Genomic DNA, 18,852 nt, shown 5'->3' with positions numbered 1-18,852 from the left:
TAAGCTTGGGAGGAGAGTGGGCGGGAACAAACCAGGTGGAGGGCATAGCTCTTGCCAAGCCAGGAGGCTTTCCTTCCCACCTGACACTGCGCACCTGTTACGCTAGCCCGGGCACGCTGTTTGTTTCTTCCCAGTTTCATTCATCAAAATGTTATTGACCAACTACTAGGGTCAAACACTTCATTCCTGGCACCTTCACTGGGTTAGTCACGAGCATCTCAAACATAACGGGCCCCAACCGAACACTTGCCACCTTCCCTATCTCAGGTAATGGCAACTGTCCCTCTAGGTGCTCAAGTCAAAGCTTTGGAGTCCCCCTTGCCTCCTCTCCCCTCACTCCCCACACTGTCTCTCCGCAAATCCTGTTCTCTACTTCAGAGCGAATTCTGAATCTGGGCATCTCGCTACTCCCAGCCCCATCCCATCTTGCCTGGATTAGTGCGGCCGCTTACATTTCAACCACATTTATTCTCTCCACAGCAGCCTGGCTAATCCTTTAAAACAGCTCACTCAAGACCCTGTGATGTCTGTTCATTTCCATCTGGAGTCACAGCCCTCACAGATTTACAAAGCCCCACCTACACATTCTGACCCCGCCTCCTACTGCTCCTCCCCCCACCACACTGCTGCCCAGCCACACTGGCCTCCTTGCAGTTCCTCAAACACAACAGGCCTCAGAGCCATTGCACTAGCTGCTCCCTCTGCCTGGAACGCTCTTCCTCCAGATACTGGCGTGACTGGCTCTATCATTTCCTGTAAGTATTTCTCAGATGTCACCTTCTCAATGAAGCACACCCTGACTATCCCATTTAAAACTCAACCTCCCCATTCCCACAATTTCATCTCCCTTACCATGCTCTATATTTCCCACACCATGTATTATCTTCTAACACACTTATTATGGTTTATATTATTAATTGAATAAAATGTAGCGAGGGGTATAGGTAAGACATAGGAAATAAAAGCATGAGTGTAGGCAAGTTGTCTATAGTGGTTAGTGCTATGGTGAGCATGCCATACAACCCCGGGATGTGATAGACTAAGGGTAGGTGAAAGGGTTCAGAAGAGGCCTCCCTATGATGTGCTACTTTGGCATGCGGATTATTTTGAGCTGAAGGCAATGCAAACCCTGTAGGCTCAGGAGAAACTCCTGCACCCCCACAACTACCTAGAAGAATTTAAATTAGGAGCCTTGCCCATAAAAAGAGTTATTACCAGATATAACGTTTTATGGCCTATCTCTATGGCAGGGCAAACATCTGCTCCTCTTATCAATCTGTGAACTCTTATAGCTCTCCTTCCCTCTGAAGCCCCAGGCCTCTTATCACATTCCTTAGCTCAGAATATCGTGGATACCGTATTTTACCTTTCTGTCTCTGAACCTCTATGTATGTGGAGTCTCTGAATCTCTCATGGATGTGGGAATGTCATTAAATTTGGTTCTTTTCTCTTGTTAACCTTTCTCGTGTTGATCTGATTATTTGACCAGCAGAAAGAACCTAGAAGGGTAGAGGAACTTTTCTTCCCCTCCCACATAGACTTCTTTACAGGTACAGTCAGGGAGGAGATGTTTGAGCTGAGACATAATTGGTATGAAGGAGTCCCGAGCAGTTAGAGCTGAGGGGTGGGGATGAGCAGGAAGAGCATTCTGGGCTGCAGGAGCTGCAAGGGGGAAAGCTCTGAGGTGGGAACAAGTTCGCAGACATGGTTTGAGCTTACTGGCTTCCAGGGACACAGGGAAATCCCAGTCTTCTGCATTTGGGGGGCAGGGGTGGGGCCGGGCAGCAAACGTCATCCTTGAAGACTGATTCTGTCTTTGCCAACAATTTATTTAGCACAGGTTCATTGTGGGAATTATAATTTCAGAAGCCAATAGCATATCTCTTAATAAACCATACTCCAAAAAAAATGACAGATTAATCACACTAATGTTCCAGGCAAGGGGAGGTGAAGGAATAATGTCCGAATTTAATCTGAGGTGTGTCTTTTTTACAAGAGGAAACCCTCTGGAGAATCAGCGACCAAAAAGCTGATTTCCAGCTGCCAGCGCAAAAGTAAAAGTCCCCTGCTGTTAGAGCACTGTTGCTAGGGAACCAGGAGGCCAGTGTTAGCTGGGAGGGCTGAGCTGCTGGGAGGATTAGCTCTTCTGAGACCGCTGCAAGGTTTAACGCCACCCCCCCCCCACCGCCCCCACCCTCAAGAGGCGGCTTGGCCACTGGTAGGAGCAAATGTCGCAAGGGTCTTTGGAGAGTTTTTAAGTTACAGAGTGTCGCTTTGCCCAAACCGAACTCTCAAATAGTCCTCACCTCCTCAGTATTTATAGTAAATGTCCCCTTTTCCTAGTTGCTCCTCCACAGGGCCCATCCAGCGGGCCTGCTGGCTGCTATGGACTCCACATGTAGAATGATGCCGTCCTGACTTCATACTTATAGCAAAGCAACTTTTTGGGGGGTCATAAACACGTGGATTAAAACAACTTCACTTAAGCCATAAGCAAGTGGGTTGACTGGAAATCATATTAAGCTAATACACAACACAGGCCTTCCCGTTGGGCCGGACCCAGCAGAGCCTGGGGGTGGCGCGGGGGTTGCAGGCCCTTGGGAGGGGCACAAGGAGAAATAGAAAACCCCAGAAGCAAAGAACTGGTGACTCCAGGGGCCCAGCTGCGTGGCCAGGAAGCTCAGCCGGGCCTTGCAGGCTGAGTAGGAGCCCGCCCAGAGGAGGCGCCCGGGCGGGCGAGGCCTCCCCGGCTGGGCCTCCCGGGCTGGGCTCTGCGGAGAAGTGGGCGGGGCAGGGAGAGGGGGACTGGAGTGGGGAAGAGAGGGCCTCGGAGCCCTCGGGGCGGGGAGGGTGGGGGCGGAGGTGAGGGGTGGATGAGTAGGAGGACGGCAGACGGCCTGAGGCGGGGCCTTGGGTTCGAGGCCGCCAGCCTCTGACCAGCTCGGGCCTCAGTTTCCTTCCCGCGAAGATCGAGGGGCATCAGGTGAGTCCTGGACGGGCAGGGAGGGGGCAGCAACTCGAGCCGCCCAGGCAGGTCCCCCGGCTGCCGCGGAAGCGCAGGGGCCGAGACGGGATGGCCCCGGGGAGCGGCCGCAGCCCAGCACCCGGCCACCCGCCTCGGCTCCGGGAGGAAGCGGCCCGGGGAAGGCGTGGCCGCGGGGACGTGGCGGGACAGCCCCTGTGCGCCCCGGGAGACCGAGAGCGCGGCGAGTGCCCGGCGCCGCTGCCCTGCACAGGGCTCTCCGCGGCGGCCTCCGCCGGTCGGTCCTCGCCCCAGCCCGCTGCTCCTCGGAGAAAAGAAGCCGGGGAACCCGAGCACCGGCCTCCCGCCGAGTGTGCGGCCGGGCTTCGCAATCCTGGGCGGGTTTTAGGGGGAGCATCCCCCCTGGTACGCGGCGGGGCGGGGAGGTCCGTGGGTTCCCGACGCCCTCCCTGCGCCCGGGGCTGGGCCCAGGACCTAGGTGAGGCCACTCCTCCGCGGACCGCCCCCCCCCCCCCTTTTTAGAACGACCCCTCCCCATCCCAGGACCCAGTTTATTTCTCTCAGCCCTAATCGTGACCAGTCCTTACATAATTTAGTATTCAATTATTTTTTAAATATATTTTTATTGATTTTTCACAGAGAGGAAGGGAGAGGGATAGAGAGCTAGAAACATCCATGAGAGAGAGACATCGACCAGCTGCCTCCTGCACACCCCCCACCGGGGGATGTGCCCGCAACCAATGTACATGCCCTTGACCGGAATCGAACCTGGGACCTTCCAGTCCGCAGACCGACGCTCTATCCACTGAGCCAAACCGGTTTCAGCCAATTATTTTTAATGAATACATTATTTGTTTTTGTGTTTGTTTACAGTGTGTCTCCCCCGCTGGAAGGTAGGCCGCGGGAGGGAGGGCCTTTGTGTTGCCCACCTTTGTGTTCCCAGTTACTTCAACACGTACTTCCTGAGGGCCGCCCCAGCCCTGTGCGGGCTGGGTATGGGATTCTCCCTGGAGCCAAGCCGAGTCCCTGGCTAGGCATCCTGAGGCTGGGGACAGCACTGTCAACACCAGGGAGGTCTGTGGGACGAAGGAAATGAAAAGAAGGGGGCTGTGGTTGGGCCATCCTGGGTCAGACCCCCTGGGTGGTCAGGAGCCGCTTAGATAATGTGCTCAGGCAGGCCTCTCGGATGAGGGGATTCAATTAAAGCCCACAAGCAAACTGAGGAGTGCTGGAAGGGAATGCACGGAAGCTATGAGGGCACTTAACCATGACGGAGCCTCAGAGGGCCAAGACAACAGGAACCCGCCCCTTTATCGCTCCAGGAGCCTGGCCTGGGTGGGTGGTTTGGTAGGGGATTATCAGGGGCCTGGCAGGCTTCCTGGAGGAGGCGGTGGTTTTACTGGGCCCCAAAGTTAAAGAGTTCTCATCCTTTAGGAGAGGTTGACTGGGTGTGAGAATTATTTTGCAGGCGCACTGGAAATCACGTGGTCAAGTGGTTGAGCCTTGTGGCCAGACAAGAGAGGCCCCTGCCTCCCCCTAGGAAGCTCTGCTGGTAAGTGCGTCACTGCCGAGCCTGGTCCCCAGAAGGTGTGAGGGAGTGAGGAGACCACGTGGTTGTGTGCAGTTCACCTTCACTGCTCCCGCCTCCGTTTCCCGTGCCCTGGAGGTCTGACCTCAGGGTTGGCACTCACGGGTCCCCAGATTAGGGGATGGTTTAAGCACAATGGTTTCAATGGACTTGGGGTCCGTTTCAGCTCAGCTGGGCCGGTTCCTTTGGATTTTAAAAAGCTGTGTCAAAACCCTGCCATACCTCCTGGTCTGATACGATCGCATTCTCCTTTTCTCTGAGTCCTCTGACGTCCAGACCCTTTGAGAGAAAGGCGGGGGAGACCAGCTATTTTCCCAGATGAAGCCACTGAGAGCCTCGAGCAAACAGCAAGGGAGTAGAGGCCACAGGCTGGGCACCAGGCTCCTCCAGACCAGCACTCCTCCCCACAGGGACACGGGGCGCCCTCCCTCTCTGACCCATGGCCACCTCTCTTGCCTCACAGTTCTTATGGAGCCATGAAGCTGAACGAGAGGAGTGTGGCCCACTATGCACTGAGCAACTCCCCAGCAGACCACAGGGGCTTCCTGCGCACCTGGGGGGGCCCAGGGACTCCACCCACCCCCAGTGGCACTGGCCGAAGGTGCTGGTTTGTCCTCAAGGGCAACCTGCTGTTCTCCTTTGAGAGTCGAGAGGCCCGGGCCCCTCTGGGGCTGGTGGTGCTGGAGGGCTGCACGGTGGAACTGGCCGAGGCTCCCGTGCCCGAGGAGTTTGCCTTCACCATCTGCTTCAACGCCCCTGGTGTGCGTCCATACCTGCTTGCTGCTGATGGACCGGCAGCCCAGGAGGCCTGGGTGAAGGCGCTGTCCCGGGCAAGCTTTGGCTACATGCGCCTGGTGGTGCGCGAGCTGGAGAACCAGTTGCGTGATGCCCGCCAGAGCCTGGCCTTGCATCGCCACTCATCCTGGAAGGCCGTCACCAGCCCCTGTAAGACCCAGCCTCCTGACCAGCTGTCTCGGGGCCTGGAGAACGGCCACACCCTCCCCAGGGAGCACAGCCCTGTGGGCTTGGTGGGAGCAGGGGGCAGCAGGCCAGCAGGGCGGAGCTTGGCAGAATGTGAGTTGCTGGGCCCTGCCAGCCTCCTCCTAGGCAGGGGCCAGAGCCCCGTGTCCCCTGAGACCTCTTGCTTCTCTACCCTGCACGACTGGTACGGCCAGGAGATCCTGGAGCTGAGGCGGGGGTGGCAGCAGAGGGCCCGGGGGAGCCAGCCAAAATGTGAGCAACAGGATAAGCCCTGAACCTGGACCCTTTGGGTCCTGCCCTTGTCCTGCTGGTCAGGACACCAGGGCTAATTCTTTTTTTTAGGAGTTTGATGTTTACTTGTTTCCAAAGTTGCTTTTTTTGAGGGGGTTCTCCAGGTTCCAGATCCACCCTCATACCTGGAGAGAACTGAGGCATCATTACTTGTAACCCCTTTATTTCCTGAGGCCCAGAGAGCAAAGCTGGCTTGCTCAGCAGTCAAGGGGGGGCCCAAGTCTCCTGACACTGCGGTGGACTGCCCCTCTCTTAGGGGATGTTAATGAAATGGAGAAAGTAGGGAATATTACGTACCTACAGGCCATCTTGCCTTTCACCTACAGGCCAGACTCGGCCAGTTTCCAGCATGGGACGTTTTGTGTACATTTAAAAACGAGAAGTTGGCTGCAGTGCTGGCTTCAGACTGACAGTATCCTAGAAAGTGGATTTATTACATCCTGGGGTTTCTGGGGCTACGCTCTCCTGTGTGACCCCCATCTACAGTGTGGGAGGGTCCTTTGGTGGGAGAGGGCCTCCTGCCAACACAGAGGGATGTGCTCTGCTCAGAAAGTGCTGGAGTCCCGTCCTCTCTCTCCTGGCTCTCCTGGCAACAGGCGGCGCTGGATGCTGACCCAGGAGGGACTGGTAGCTTTTATGTCAGCAGAAACCCTGACTGCATTCGGTACGCAGCTGCAGGCTCCTGGGGCTGCCCAGAGGGAGGCTGAAGAGGTGGGCACGCAGTGTGGCTCCCCAGGGAAAGCCTGTCCGTTTTGTGTGGTTCTCAGTCCTGGGCATTCTAGGAGCTTGGGCACAGGACTGCTGGTACCCTGTGATAAACCCGCTCCTGCCTGACTCCCAAAGAGGTGTTCCAGCTCCTGAAACCACCTGGGAACTTGTTCACAGTCCTGCTTGTCACCCAGGGGGTACCTGCCAAGACCCTCTCATTGCCACTCTCACTAGCAGGCCAGATGTTTTCTTTTTCGATTATTCTGGGAGGCAAAGTGGCTGGCTCTATAGAGCCAGAGGCCTGACTAGGCTGGTGCCCTATGGGCATGGTGGCAGGGGCTAGATGGGAGATGCAGAGACTGCGCAGAGAACACCCCCACCCCCAATACACACCATCTGCCCCTTAGCTTCTATCACTGGGGCCGCGGCAGCCTGACCAAGGCCCAACTAGCCCTAGAGCAGGGGTTCCCAACTTTTTCTTGGCCGTGTCCCCCCCCTGAGCATCTCTAACGTCCTGATGCCCCCTTCCCTGTGACAGAATTCTTATTTTTCAAAAAGTGAGCTCCTATGCACGTGGAGGAAGCCTAAAAGGCCACTAACTTGATCTAAACAAGCTTCCAAAGAACATGGCATCATGAAAGAAAAAAATAAAAGAACGAAAGGACAGTAGACATACTGAGGAAGAAATTACTAAGAAATTATTGAAAAAATAATATGAAGTGATATGAAAAAATAGCACATAAAGTTTCAAAACATAATAGAGAACTGAAATGCATAAATATGTCACAATATATATTTATAGACTGTATATGAGGTCCCTAGAACCATAAGAAATGCACAAAATTCACTGATAACAACTCTCGAATTGCCCCCCTTAAAAATCAAATTGCCCCCCTGTGGGGCGTGTGCCCGCGTTGGGAACCACTGGCCTAGAGGCTGAGGCTCAGAGCCTCTACTAGGAAGGCCAGGAGGCTGAAATGCCGGCCCAGGGGCCAGGACCTGTTCCTGCGCGACTAGTTCCCAAAGAGGAGGGGCCGCCTTCCCAGCCCTAAACGGAAGCTCCACAGCCTTGTTTTGTATAGACATTCCAGGCCTCTGTCTTTCTTATTGTTACAGTAATTTTTGTACGATTAAAACACTACGTTCTTTACTCCTCACTTCCGTTACTCAAGTTTATTTCACCCATCACCTGAGGGCTGCTCTGCCAAGTTGTCCTGGGAGGGAACCTGAAAAAACCTGACGAGCCCCCCCCACCAACCCCAATCCGCGGCCCGCCCACCCCGCCTGGGCTTCGGCGGCGCCCTCGTGACGTCACGACGCCCGGCTGGCCCGTGACAAGTGGCTCCCTCCCACCGCCGCTGGAACTAGGCGCACTGCGCGACGGCCAGGCTGGGCCTCTCGGCTGCTCCGGAAGCCTCGCGAGCATTGAGGCAGCGTTCTTTCGGAGGGCGTCGCCGGGGCCAGGCGCTGGGGTCCGGGTGCCGGGGATGGCGTCCGGAGCGGCTCGCTGGCTGGTGTTGGCATCTGGCCAATATGGGGCTCTCCGGAGAGGACCGAGCTTGAAGAAAGATGGAGATATCTCCGCCGGACGGGGCGGCTCAGGTCGGAGCCTGGTACCGTCGAGGTCAGTCATCGTTACTCGCAGCGGCGCCATTTTGCCCAAGCCCGTGAAAGTGAGTGTCTGCCTGGAGGCGGGGCAAAGGTGCCGAGGCCAATCGTAGTGGGAAATGTGTGCGGGTCGGCTTTGATTGATAGGAGCAATGGCCAATCAAACGGCCGTCTTAGACCGGAAGACGGATCAAGGACAGTTTTGAGCTATTGCGCTAATTTTGACTGGTGGGAAGTGGGGTTAGGTCCCAGTGTTAAGCCGGGTGTATACAGAGACTGAAGAAAACAGAGCATTTTGTACTAGCTATCTTTAGGAGCGCGGTGTCTGGGTCCATCTCTGGTGCCAGAAGACTCGGCTTTATGAGTCCAATATAGACAGATCCTGTAACCTCTGCCCCGTCTACCTCAGAGTTGATGGGATCACATAACGAATTATGAAAGGACTTTGCCTATGCTAGTTCACACAGACAGGTGAGTTCAGGGCTGTTTCATAGCAAGACGCAGGAAGGTGCAGGGTGCATGTTGGGGAAGAGATGCCTTATAAAAAGGCATAGCTGAAAAAATGTTTGAAACCCCATACAAGATGTTGAGATTTTACAAAACAACCCAGTCAATTTAAAAAGTTAGACTTCCAGTGTAAAAAACAAGCTCACTTTTCAAAACACACCTGTTTCTAAATTTTAATTTGGTGAAATCAAATTTGCCACTAGGAAACCTGTTATTTCAAGAACTCTAAAGAATATCCCTTCACTGTACATCTTTTTATAATCCCTTTTCATGTATTTAGTGTCTTCAAGTAAAACTGAATTTTACTTCCAGAGTCTAGCCCTCTTAGTACTTTCTCACCTGTTTCTCTATAGGTATCTGCAAATAATTACCATATTGTGCTCCAATTTTTATTTTATTTTAAAATATGTTTTTATTGATTTCAGAGGAAGGGAGAGGAAGAGAAAGATAGAATTATCAATGATTAGAGAGAATCATTGATCAGCTGCCTTCTGCATCTCCCCCCCCCCCCACCACCACCACTGGGGATCAAGCCCACAACTCTGGCATGTGCCTTGGCATGTGTTCATAAGTCGAAGCTCAACCACTGAGCCACACTGGCCTAGCTTTATTTTATTTTTCAGTCCTCACCCAGGACATGCTTATTGATTTTAGAGAGGGGGGAAGAAGTAGAGACACATTGATGTGAGAGGTAACAGATTGGTTGCCTTCTGTGGTGCCCCGGCTGGGAATCAAACCACATTTCAGTACACGGACGCCACCGGAGCCACACCAGCCAGGGCATGTGCTCCCGTTTTCAGATGTCTAGAATACCTTTATCGTTCCTTTCTGGTAGCCATTTTGATGGCCATAAAATCACTTTATCTCTTCTTCTGATTTTCGCTCTGAATTTTCCCGAGGAGTTTAAAATCAAGTTGTTTATGATGGGGCTGGAGTCCCTAAGAGGGAATGACCCTGGGAGGGCCAGGCCTCTGCTGTCCTGCCACAGTGGGCCCTGGAGCTCAGTCACCACTCTGACCCTCTGCAGATGTCCTTCGGCCTTCTCCGTGTGTTCTCCATTGTGATCCCCTTTCTCTATGTGGGGACGCTCATTAGCAAGAACTTTGCCGCGCTACTTGAGGAGCATGACATTTTTGTCCCAGAGGACGACGATGACGACGACTAACAGGTAAGACTTGTTGTTCCCTACATGAACCAGGAGCAGAAGGGGGTGGAGTCTGAACTGGTAGTTTGGCCTGGTGGACACTTGAAGAGAAGTGCAGACCTTTAATGAATTGACTCATTTGGTGGCTACTGTTGTTATTTTGCCTTTTCTCTATGTTGGATTAGGGAAACTGTCTTACTGACTTATAAATTCACTGGGGTTTCTGCCGAAACCGGTTTGGCTCAGTGGATAGAGCGTCGGCCTGCGGACTGAGGGGTCCCGGGTTCGATTCCGGTCAAGGGCATGTACCTTGGTTGCGGGCACATCCCCGGTGGGGGGTGTGCAGGAGGCAGCTGATCGATGTTTCTCTCTCATCGATGTTTCTAACTCTCTATCCCTCTCCCTCTCTGTAAAAAATCAATAAAATATATATTTTTAAAAATAAATAAATAAAAAATAAATTCACTGGGGTTTCTTCCAGCTAGGTTGGACCACAGCCAGACTATCTGTCTATCTAATTTAATCTCTTATCTATTTATTTTTATCCTCACCCGAGGATATGTTTTTATTAATTTTTAAAAGATAAAGGAACAGTGTGAGAGGAAAACATTAATCAGTTGCCTCCCGTACCTACCCCAACTGGTGATCCACAAACTAGGTATGTGTCCTGACCAGGAATTGAACCTGCAACCTTTGGTTGTATGGGATAACACTCCAACTGAGCCACCAGCCAGGGCTCATTTGCCCTTCATGTGCCTCGTTCTCACCACCCCAAAATTTTCTTGACAGTTTAATACGCTTACACACCCACCACAAACAGCTTCATTTCAGTGCTTCAAACTGAAATTTAGAAACTGTAGATTCTCATCATGGACAGCTCTGGTTACCAAGCTCTGCACCAGCACAGCCTGTACATGGTCATGCTCATAAACCCTTCCCCCAGTACATGTCCCATTCAGCTTCCTTGTGTTGACTTCTGGTGCTCTGATATGTGTTGTGTGGCTGCGTTATTGTCATAGATAAAGACACTCCTGATTCTTTAGTCTGGCATTCAAAGCTTGCCATGATCTGGTCACACCTATTCTAGCCTCATCTTCCATATTCCCAACCTCACACCTATCCTTAGTACTCACCATTTCTGGAATTACTCACTCGCAAGCACTGGCTCATTGTTCCTCCCACTTAGCAGGCTATGTCCCACTGCTCCATTTCCACCAGTTCTTCATTATCTTTGATAAAGTCTTCCCACATTCCTCCATTTGAAAGTGACTGCTCCTTCTGACTGACCAGTACCTCTCTGTTGACCCTCCATATTATGTGTTTAAACACATACACCCCAAACTCTACTAGACTATGAGCTTTTTGCTGGCAGGGAAATGATTTTTTTTAAAAAATACATTTTATTGATTTTTTACAGAGAGGAAGAGAGGGACAGAGAGCTAGAAACATCGACGAGAGAGAAACATCGATCAGCTGCCCCCTGCTGCACACCCCCCACTGGGGATGCGCCCGCAACCAAGGCACACGCCCCCGACCGGAACCGAACCTGGGACCCCTGAGTCCGCAGGCCGACGCTCCATCCACTGAGCCAAACCGGTTTCGGCAGGGAAATGATTTTTATACATTTAGGGCCCCATGCCTGGTCTGTGGTGAATGCTCAGTAAATGTACGAATGAATAACCACATTTACTGAAAACCGCTTCTCTCCTGTTCGATGGAACCACTCTGGAATTCTCTCTGTTTGTGGTTAAGGGCTGCTCTGCTGCCCAGTTCACTGCTGCTCTCCTTTCTTACAGGTCCTGAAGTTCGGGAAAAAGAAAGCCCTGACTGAATCAGAAATGGTGACGCTTAGCCTCTCCTCCTTGCCTATCAGCAGAAGGGACTAGGGAAAGCCCTCAGCCTCCCAACTCCAGTGAAGCCTCCTGCAGGGTCCGTGACCACAGCCCTTTGTCCCAGACTCTGGGAGGTTCCCCGAGATGTGCAGTCCACTGAGCATAGCCAGATGATGAATAAACATGACAAATATCTACGGTGTGTGAGTGATGGCTGATTTCTCAGGATGAGTAGGTTCTAGCTGTTGCGTTTCTTGTCTCTGCTGTTTGTTCTCTAATAGGCCTCTGATTTACAACCCAGGGTCTCCAGGCCCTTATGGATCCATAATTATGGGGCCTGGCACCTATTTTCATGATTAACAAAACCCCAACAGAAACTCTTTTCCCTCAGTAAAGCTGCACAGGCTAACTAAACCCTCACACTTTTTGTGTGTGGAATAACACTGGCTAACTGTCACATGCCAATCTATCATAGCTTTGGTTGGTAGTTTAAAACTACAAAATATTAAAATGATTTTTTTAAAACTTGGTTTCTTAGATGAAAAGAGAATCTTGGTGCTGAAAAATTTGGGAATCCTAAGGGTGACTATATAATGAGCCCTTCTCCAGCTTTTAGACCGTCCAGGGAAGGAACGGAGAAGACTGCTATCCAAAGCAGAGATCACTGCTTTCACCTGGTCCAACATTTATTGTCACTTGAAAGCGGCAACCGTTTGCAAAAACAGTTGGAATATTTGTTCTCCGGGTGTGCACTGAACATCTGTGTCCCTAGTGGGGAGTCTAATTGAGTAGGAAGTTAATTTCATGTTAAGGACCCGTGCTTGTTGCAAATAGAGAGGTTAGGCCTCTGATCAGCCACTTCCTTCAAAACCCAGGGGAAAATAGCCCAGTTTGTGTTCTCTACTTCTGTGCCTTAGAGCTGCTCTCATCCCTCTCCAACAGCAAGAGCTGGCTAATTTTGGGTAATCTGTGTGGTGACACTAACCATCCAATCCTGGAGGCTGTAGAAACAGCTAAATTAACGAAGTCATCCAGCCTCATACCCAATATGACAGTTTCTGAACAGATGGCCTGTATTTCCTGCTTACCACATGCAAGGCTCTGAGAAGAGAATCCACTCATTTACAGGCAACCCCACACTTCAGGAAAAGGGAACAGGTGGTGTGTATACCCCTACCCCACTTGTTCAGGCAAAAAGTAGACACTGCAGAAACGGAGCCTCCCATAGGTTCACCAATGGAATCCTATCACGAAGTGACCATCATATACTGAGTTTATTTGTACTATAAAGTATTTAAATACCAACGTGCACCTTCCCACGGAATGACTTCATGGGTCGTGGCCAACATAGAACTTGGACAGGAAATCCTTTGGCCTTGGAGCTTCTGTTTCATGGAAGAACCGCATAACGTGTGTCCGCTGCTTCCACACTTTAATAGTTTCCTCCAGTTCCATCTTTCCCTGCACAAGTGAGGGGAGAGGTCTTCAGTCAAAGTGGTCCAGTGAAAGGAATACAACACTGAAGGCCAGGATTCTATTTTCTGCTCTGATACTGACTTGAGTGGCCTTGGGTAAGTAATGTACTCTGTCTAGACCAGTTTCTGCATCTGAAAACAGGTGTTGGACTAAGTGATCTCTGAGGGCTTTCAAATATTATTTAACTGGCTGACCGGTCTAAGGAGAGACTTCCAGGTTAATGGGCCCCTGCCCCATGACGCCTAACCTGACAGGCTTAACTTATATTTCTGCTTAACATGCTAAAGCTCCCTCCTGTTGATGCTCGTGACTGATCAGAGACAGAATCAGGGCCAGGATTTGACCCCATTTACACAGGACTCAGCCAACCGGCCAGCCTCTTCCAGCTGTAAGCTGGCAACCAGGTGAAGCAGTAACCTCTAGGGAAGGGTTGAAGAGTTCAAACTTTCATCCCTATACCTTTTTTAGTTATAAAATGCAAGCCCTGATGGGTTTTCCCTTGAACAATCTTATAGTCTCTTTAACCAGGTGATAACCTCCAACTTCAACTGTTCCAGGCGATAGTTGCTGACCCAGCAGTTGCTTTTTAAACTTGGAAACAAAATGTTCATCTGGGAAGACTGGAAAGCTCTGGACAAGTTGGGCGTTCTTTTAAATCGGTCAGGGAGGGTCAGTTACCTTAATGACCAGAAGATCAACCACTCTGGGGTCTGTGACGTGGGCATTCTTCATAAACATTTCTCGGACTTTATCCCGTCCCTGTTTCACAGAGATGTCCAGCTGGAATAAGTTCACTAAAGAGAAAACATGACCAGGGTAGAAATTATATGGTTAAAACAAGTTTTTAAAATTTTGATCTATGGATATTCATTCACACATAGAGGTTACCCATTCAACTCACTTACCAAATACTAGCCTGACCCCAAGCTAGGTGCTTGAGGATGTGAAGAAGTGTGAGACTTGCCCTCAAAGAGCTTATATTTTGTTTGGGGAGACAAGGCCACTGCATTTGAAGGGCAGTAAGAGCATAGGCCAAGTGTATGAAGAACCTGGGTTCAAAGTCCATCTCTGTCACTTACCAGCTACATATCCCTGTGTACGTTAACTTCTCTGGGCCTGAGAGCATTATATATGATGAAGTGAGGACAATAATGGCACATTTAACTCCAGAGCTCTTGGAAGGATTCTAACAATGCGAGGTGCTCAGAACAGTGCTTGGCATGGAATACACCCTCAATAAATTAGTATTATCATTATATTATCATTTGCCAAAAGATAACAGGTTGGAATTAAGGTAAAATGATGTGGTGTAGGTTTGTGAGTTGAGGGAGAATGCTGAGGGTTTGTGCAGGTAGGGAAGGCTTCGATCCAGCTAGCACTACCATGTTAGGTTACTGGGGGAAGAAGAGAGAAGTTTGACGTAGGTCCTGTTCTCTTGGTCTTAAATTCTAATTAGAGGGACTGCTACCCATGAATGCAAACATGAAATCACAATATTCAGCAATCCCTGGTTAAATATGTGCCTGAAACAATGGCAGAGACTAAATGACCTGGACTTCATGTGAAGCACATGGATGTCCTTTGAAAATTAGATTGCAGTCATTTGTATTCCCATCCCAGGCAGTCAGCCTGCAGTGGATTTGCTGATAACAAGGGCATGAACGAAGCCTTGTGTGGTAGGTGCAATCCTATCTAATAAAGAGGGAATATGCAAATTAACCATCACACCATCACAAAGATGGCGGCACTCACAGTAGTGGCTGGGTTTCCATAACACAAGATGGCTGTGCCCACAGCGGAAGTGTGGGGGCAGGGGGTGTTTTCTGTAACTCAAGATGGCTGCACCCACAGCGGAGGCCAAGTTCCTGAAACAAGCCTTAACGAGCAATCAGCAGGGACCTGAGGCTGTGTGGTGCTGGGCCGGGGCAGGGGACCTGAGGCTGCGCACCCCCGCCCTGTGGGGCTTGACAAGGGTGGGGCCGGCCGGGTCTGGATCTCACCCAATGAGGGTGGAGCCGGCTGGGTCTGGGTCTTGCGCAATTTTGAGGCGCCACAGGTGGGCAGGGACTTGACTCTGGGCCCCCCGGCACACCCCAGACTCTGACAGGAGGAAGATTTTCATATACATTTTACTAATTTTCTTTCATCTCTGACACTTCCATTATAGAGAAAGGGCAAATAGCAATATTAAAATATTTCCTCTAATTAATCACCTTTTAATGTGCACGAATTTCGTGCACCAGGCCACTAGTAAGGATAGAAGAGGGGCCCACCAGCTGAATGCACAGCACAAACCAGGCTCTCGGGATAGGCTGGGCAGAGTGCTCATTTGGTGAAGTACCTTGTGTGGAGGTCATTCCTGCGACATATCCATTCCAGTCTAGAGAACTGTCACAACCAGCTCTGAAAACCACTATTGAGAGCTAATTAGTGACCAACTGAATGAATAATAAAGCTTGAATTTTTAACTATACTCATAACTTAGTGAGAGTGACAGAAAAACAAAGCTTCTGCTGAGGAAATACTACGCCATGCTGCAAAGACAATGTTTCTGATCCAAACACGGAATACACAATAGCAGAAATCCAATAGGAGGAACTGCATCCCAGCTTCATAGGTCAGTAAGTGTTCACAGAGCGGACAGGACTGAGGATCAGACAGTAGAAAGAACTCTATCCAGTGGCCGCTGGAGCAGTTTCCCATGGGGAGCCAATTCTACACATCTCTCCCCAAATCTGCTGCCTTCGCTGACTTCACTTCGGTAGCTTAACATCAGCCATGGTGGGAGTATTTCCGTGGAAAACGGAAAACATCATGCATCTAGGTTTCCCTCCAGAGAGTTGGCTGTTAAAACACTACAGTATCATATTAGGAATTTTAGAAAATGGTGAATAAAGGGACAATAAGAGACAGAAATAAACTAGTGTGGACCCTAGAATTTAGAATCTTACCACTTGGGATAGGGGTGGGGGAGTGAGGCCTAGAGCAGCGGTTGCCAACCGGTGGTCCATGGACCACAGGGGGTCCGTGAGGTCCGAAAGGTTGGCAACCGCTCCCCTGGAGCACTGTGGGGACTTGCCTGAGGTCATACTACTGGTCCCTGGCAAACTTGGGCCTGGAATCCAGGGTGTTTCTTGTGTTGTTTTAAAATTTACAATTGGCACTCTTTGAAGGAAAGAAATAGGAAGACTCTTCCTCTGCTATCAGTATAACCCTTGCATCTTTATATTAGATTCCTCACTGTAGGAAAAAATCAAGGTGCCCCTAGGCATACGAGGGGAGCTGGTGCCCATCACTCCCATCCTCATGACCTCCTGAACCACCTGCCAGGAAAATGTGACGTGCCCAAATGCAAAGTTTTGCTTCCGATGTCAGTTCACAGATCCCTGAATGCCCATCCTTCCAGCTTAAGAACCCTTGTTCTCAGGAGACAAATTCCATAGCTTTGTCCTAGGCACCTTCCTGGCATCCTAACCCCTGAACACAACCTTCCACCAGTGAGCAAGGCCTTAGGAAGGCAAAAAGGAACAGCCTAAGCTCTAGCCTGCTGAATTGTTCTTTGGTTAAACCAGTGGTTCTCAAACCAGTGGTGACTGTGCCACCCCCTGCCCCATATATGGCAATGACTGGAGGTATTTTGGTTTGTCACAATTAGGGGAGAATGCTCTTGGCATTTAGTGGGTAGAGGCCAGGGATGTTGCTAACATCCTACAATGCACAGGGCAGCCCCCTAAAACAAAGGATTATCCAGCACAAATGTGGCTGTTGAGAAACCCTGGTGTAAATCAATTTCAACTGTTCACTCCTCCCTGTAACAAGAAAGGGTTCTGGGCACTCTAGGCAAGCATTGTTTTGAAACATCTGGATTTAATACACACTCCCCATACCTATTATCCACCTGTCCCCTGAAGGCATTTGAATTTGCAATCCCTGAACCAGTAGTTAGTTCTCTCAAGTTCCTCCTTCCCTAGGGTCCTGTGGGCTTAAGTTCTGGTCATCCACAATTTCTCAAAGTCAGCCTGAGGACAGGGACAGTGTGGCGCAGTCACAGTTCCTATCCTTAGAGAACTTCTACAGGGAGGCTTCTGTTAGGGTAAGCCCTATAAATAACAATAGTGATAATAACAACAATAAAAAAAACAGTAGCAGCCAACACTTAAGGAGTGCCAGGCCCTATCCTAAGCACTCTAGATATATTAACCTATTTAATATGGTAACTCTTGGAAGAAGGTACTATTATTCTTATTTGATAGATGAGGAAACTGAGGCACAGCAAGGTGAAATCACTTGCCCAAGGTCACACAGCGAGTAAGGGGCAAGGTCTGGAGGCAAGTTCAGCAGCCACCATTCTACTCGGAAGTAGCAGCCCGTAAGAGGTGCTATGGGGCTCCCGCTAGCTTAACAACGCCTTCCCTCTCAGACTAGCAGTGATGGTCTGCATTAACACACACACAGTCAATGAAATAAAACATCCAGGCCCTGACATGAGTACCGACTGCCCTTGACAGTTTAGAGGGCTTTCCCCCAACCTTTCTTTCATCGGGTACAGTGGGCGGGAAGCACTGAGGGGGGTGCCATGATAAGGAAACAGTCTCTGCACCCTGCGGTTTATACTTAATACATCAGGTGAGCAGACTGGTTCTCTGGCATCTAGGTGACTGCAGGAGTTCTGAAGTAGTGCAGGGCAGGCCACCTGGGGGTGGAGGGGAGGAGCTCCTAAGGATTACCAGGGGCAGGCAGAAACAGCTCAGGGAGCAAGACTTGGAGGTTGAAGGGGGAGGGGCGAACACCTCGCTGGAGGGAAAAGGCATCCCGGACATGGATGACCTTGGGAAAGTCACTTCCCTTCTCTGGCTCAGCTTCTTCTTTTGTGAGAGATGTGGGAACCAGATGATGGCCCAGCCTACAGCCACTCTGGCTATACAGGTAAGCCAGGGGCGTTGGACATGTTCTGTAAGCTAGAGTTGCCTTTGGGTTCCAGATCCACCAGGCCAGCTCTGGACTCTGGGCCGCCACTTCGCCTCTCCGTTCCTCAGTTCCCTCCCCTATGCAGCGAGCATGTCATTGACAGTCCCTGCTCCCCCTCCCAGGGTTTCGTTTGGAATTACCGGGGGGAGGGAGGGAGGCGGGAGGGGGGCATGGGAGTCAAAGCGCCGAGGGCGCCTATAAGCGATGCTGGACTCAGGTGGTCTGACCCCGGCGCCACTGCCAGGTCGGGTCCACCAAGGCTCGGTGACCCTCCTCCCCTGAAACACGTGGGGTCGCCTCTGCCAGACCCGAGAGAAATCAGAGGCCGGAGGGCTGCGACCTTGAGCGGCTGCCTCCGGTGCCCCGCGTACGCCGATGCCTCTCACCAGTGGTCGGCACCTCCCGATACCAGGCGCGGTAGAGCTCGCGCACCCTCCGCTTGGCCTCGTTCATGTCCCGACTGAAAATGGGCTTCACCGAGGTGCTGGCCGCAGCAGCCGCCCGGCGGACGCCGCTCGCCGCCATCTTCCTAAAGAAACCACTTTCCAACCCCGCCCCCTTCAACCCACTCGTGCGGCCGAAGGACGAAAGTCTTTGCTTATTGGCTAAAATTGAAGGCCACGCCCCTAAACCCCACGGGTGGGCGGGAGCTCGGCTTTAGGGCTCTCTGATTGGTTGGGAGACCTGTAGCTCTGGGTGGAAGAAAATCGGTTGGTGGCTGCTCACGCTCATCAGCAGAAACGCAAACTTGTCGGCTGGAGGTCCT

General features: G+C 51.1%; 3 protein-coding genes across 4 annotated transcripts; 2 read left to right on the top strand and 1 right to left on the bottom strand.

Moving 5' to 3' along the window:
* Window positions 1-2,585: 2,585 nt before the first annotated feature.
* Window positions 2,586-7,749, top strand: PHETA2 (PH domain containing endocytic trafficking adaptor 2). 2 transcript variants are annotated; one of them, XM_079774268.1, is made up of 3 exons: window positions 2,586-2,983; window positions 4,452-4,535; window positions 5,035-7,749. In XM_079774268.1, exon 3 carries the CDS (start codon window positions 5,048-5,050, stop codon window positions 5,825-5,827), a length of 780 nt encoding a protein of 259 aa, XP_079630394.1. In that variant the 5' UTR covers window positions 2,586-2,983; window positions 4,452-4,535; window positions 5,035-5,047; the 3' UTR covers window positions 5,828-7,749. The 2 variants fall into 2 exon arrangements, with proteins under 2 accessions (XP_079630394.1, XP_079630395.1); XM_079774269.1 differs by lacking the exon at window positions 2,586-2,983 and having other exon boundaries at window positions 2,994-4,535.
* Window positions 7,750-7,885: 136 nt separating this feature from the next.
* On the top strand, window positions 7,886-12,750 carry SMDT1 (single-pass membrane protein with aspartate rich tail 1). Its single transcript, XM_079774273.1, has 3 exons — window positions 7,886-8,224; window positions 9,694-9,834; window positions 11,607-12,750. The coding sequence occupies exons 1-2, from the start codon at window positions 8,039-8,041 to the stop codon at window positions 9,829-9,831; spliced, it is 324 nt and encodes a 107-aa protein (XP_079630399.1). The 5' UTR covers window positions 7,886-8,038; the 3' UTR covers window positions 9,832-9,834; window positions 11,607-12,750.
* A 129-nt stretch (window positions 12,751-12,879) lies between these two features.
* Window positions 12,880-18,625, bottom strand: NDUFA6 (NADH:ubiquinone oxidoreductase subunit A6). The gene is made up of 3 exons (XM_079774272.1): window positions 18,473-18,625; window positions 13,797-13,912; window positions 12,880-13,103 (listed from the first exon to the last, which is right to left on the bottom strand). The coding sequence occupies exons 1-3, from the start codon at window positions 18,609-18,611 to the stop codon at window positions 12,972-12,974; spliced, it is 387 nt and encodes a 128-aa protein (XP_079630398.1). The 5' UTR covers window positions 18,612-18,625; the 3' UTR covers window positions 12,880-12,971.
* Window positions 18,626-18,852: the final 227 nt, after the last annotated feature.

The sequence above is a fragment of the Cnephaeus nilssonii genome, assembly GCF_951640355.1.
Source record: "Cnephaeus nilssonii genome assembly, chromosome: 6".
Lineage (NCBI taxonomy): Eukaryota > Metazoa > Chordata > Mammalia > Chiroptera > Vespertilionidae > Cnephaeus > Cnephaeus nilssonii.
Note: the sequence above shows the minus strand (reverse complement) of the source record. Positions and strands in the feature narration are given on the sequence as shown.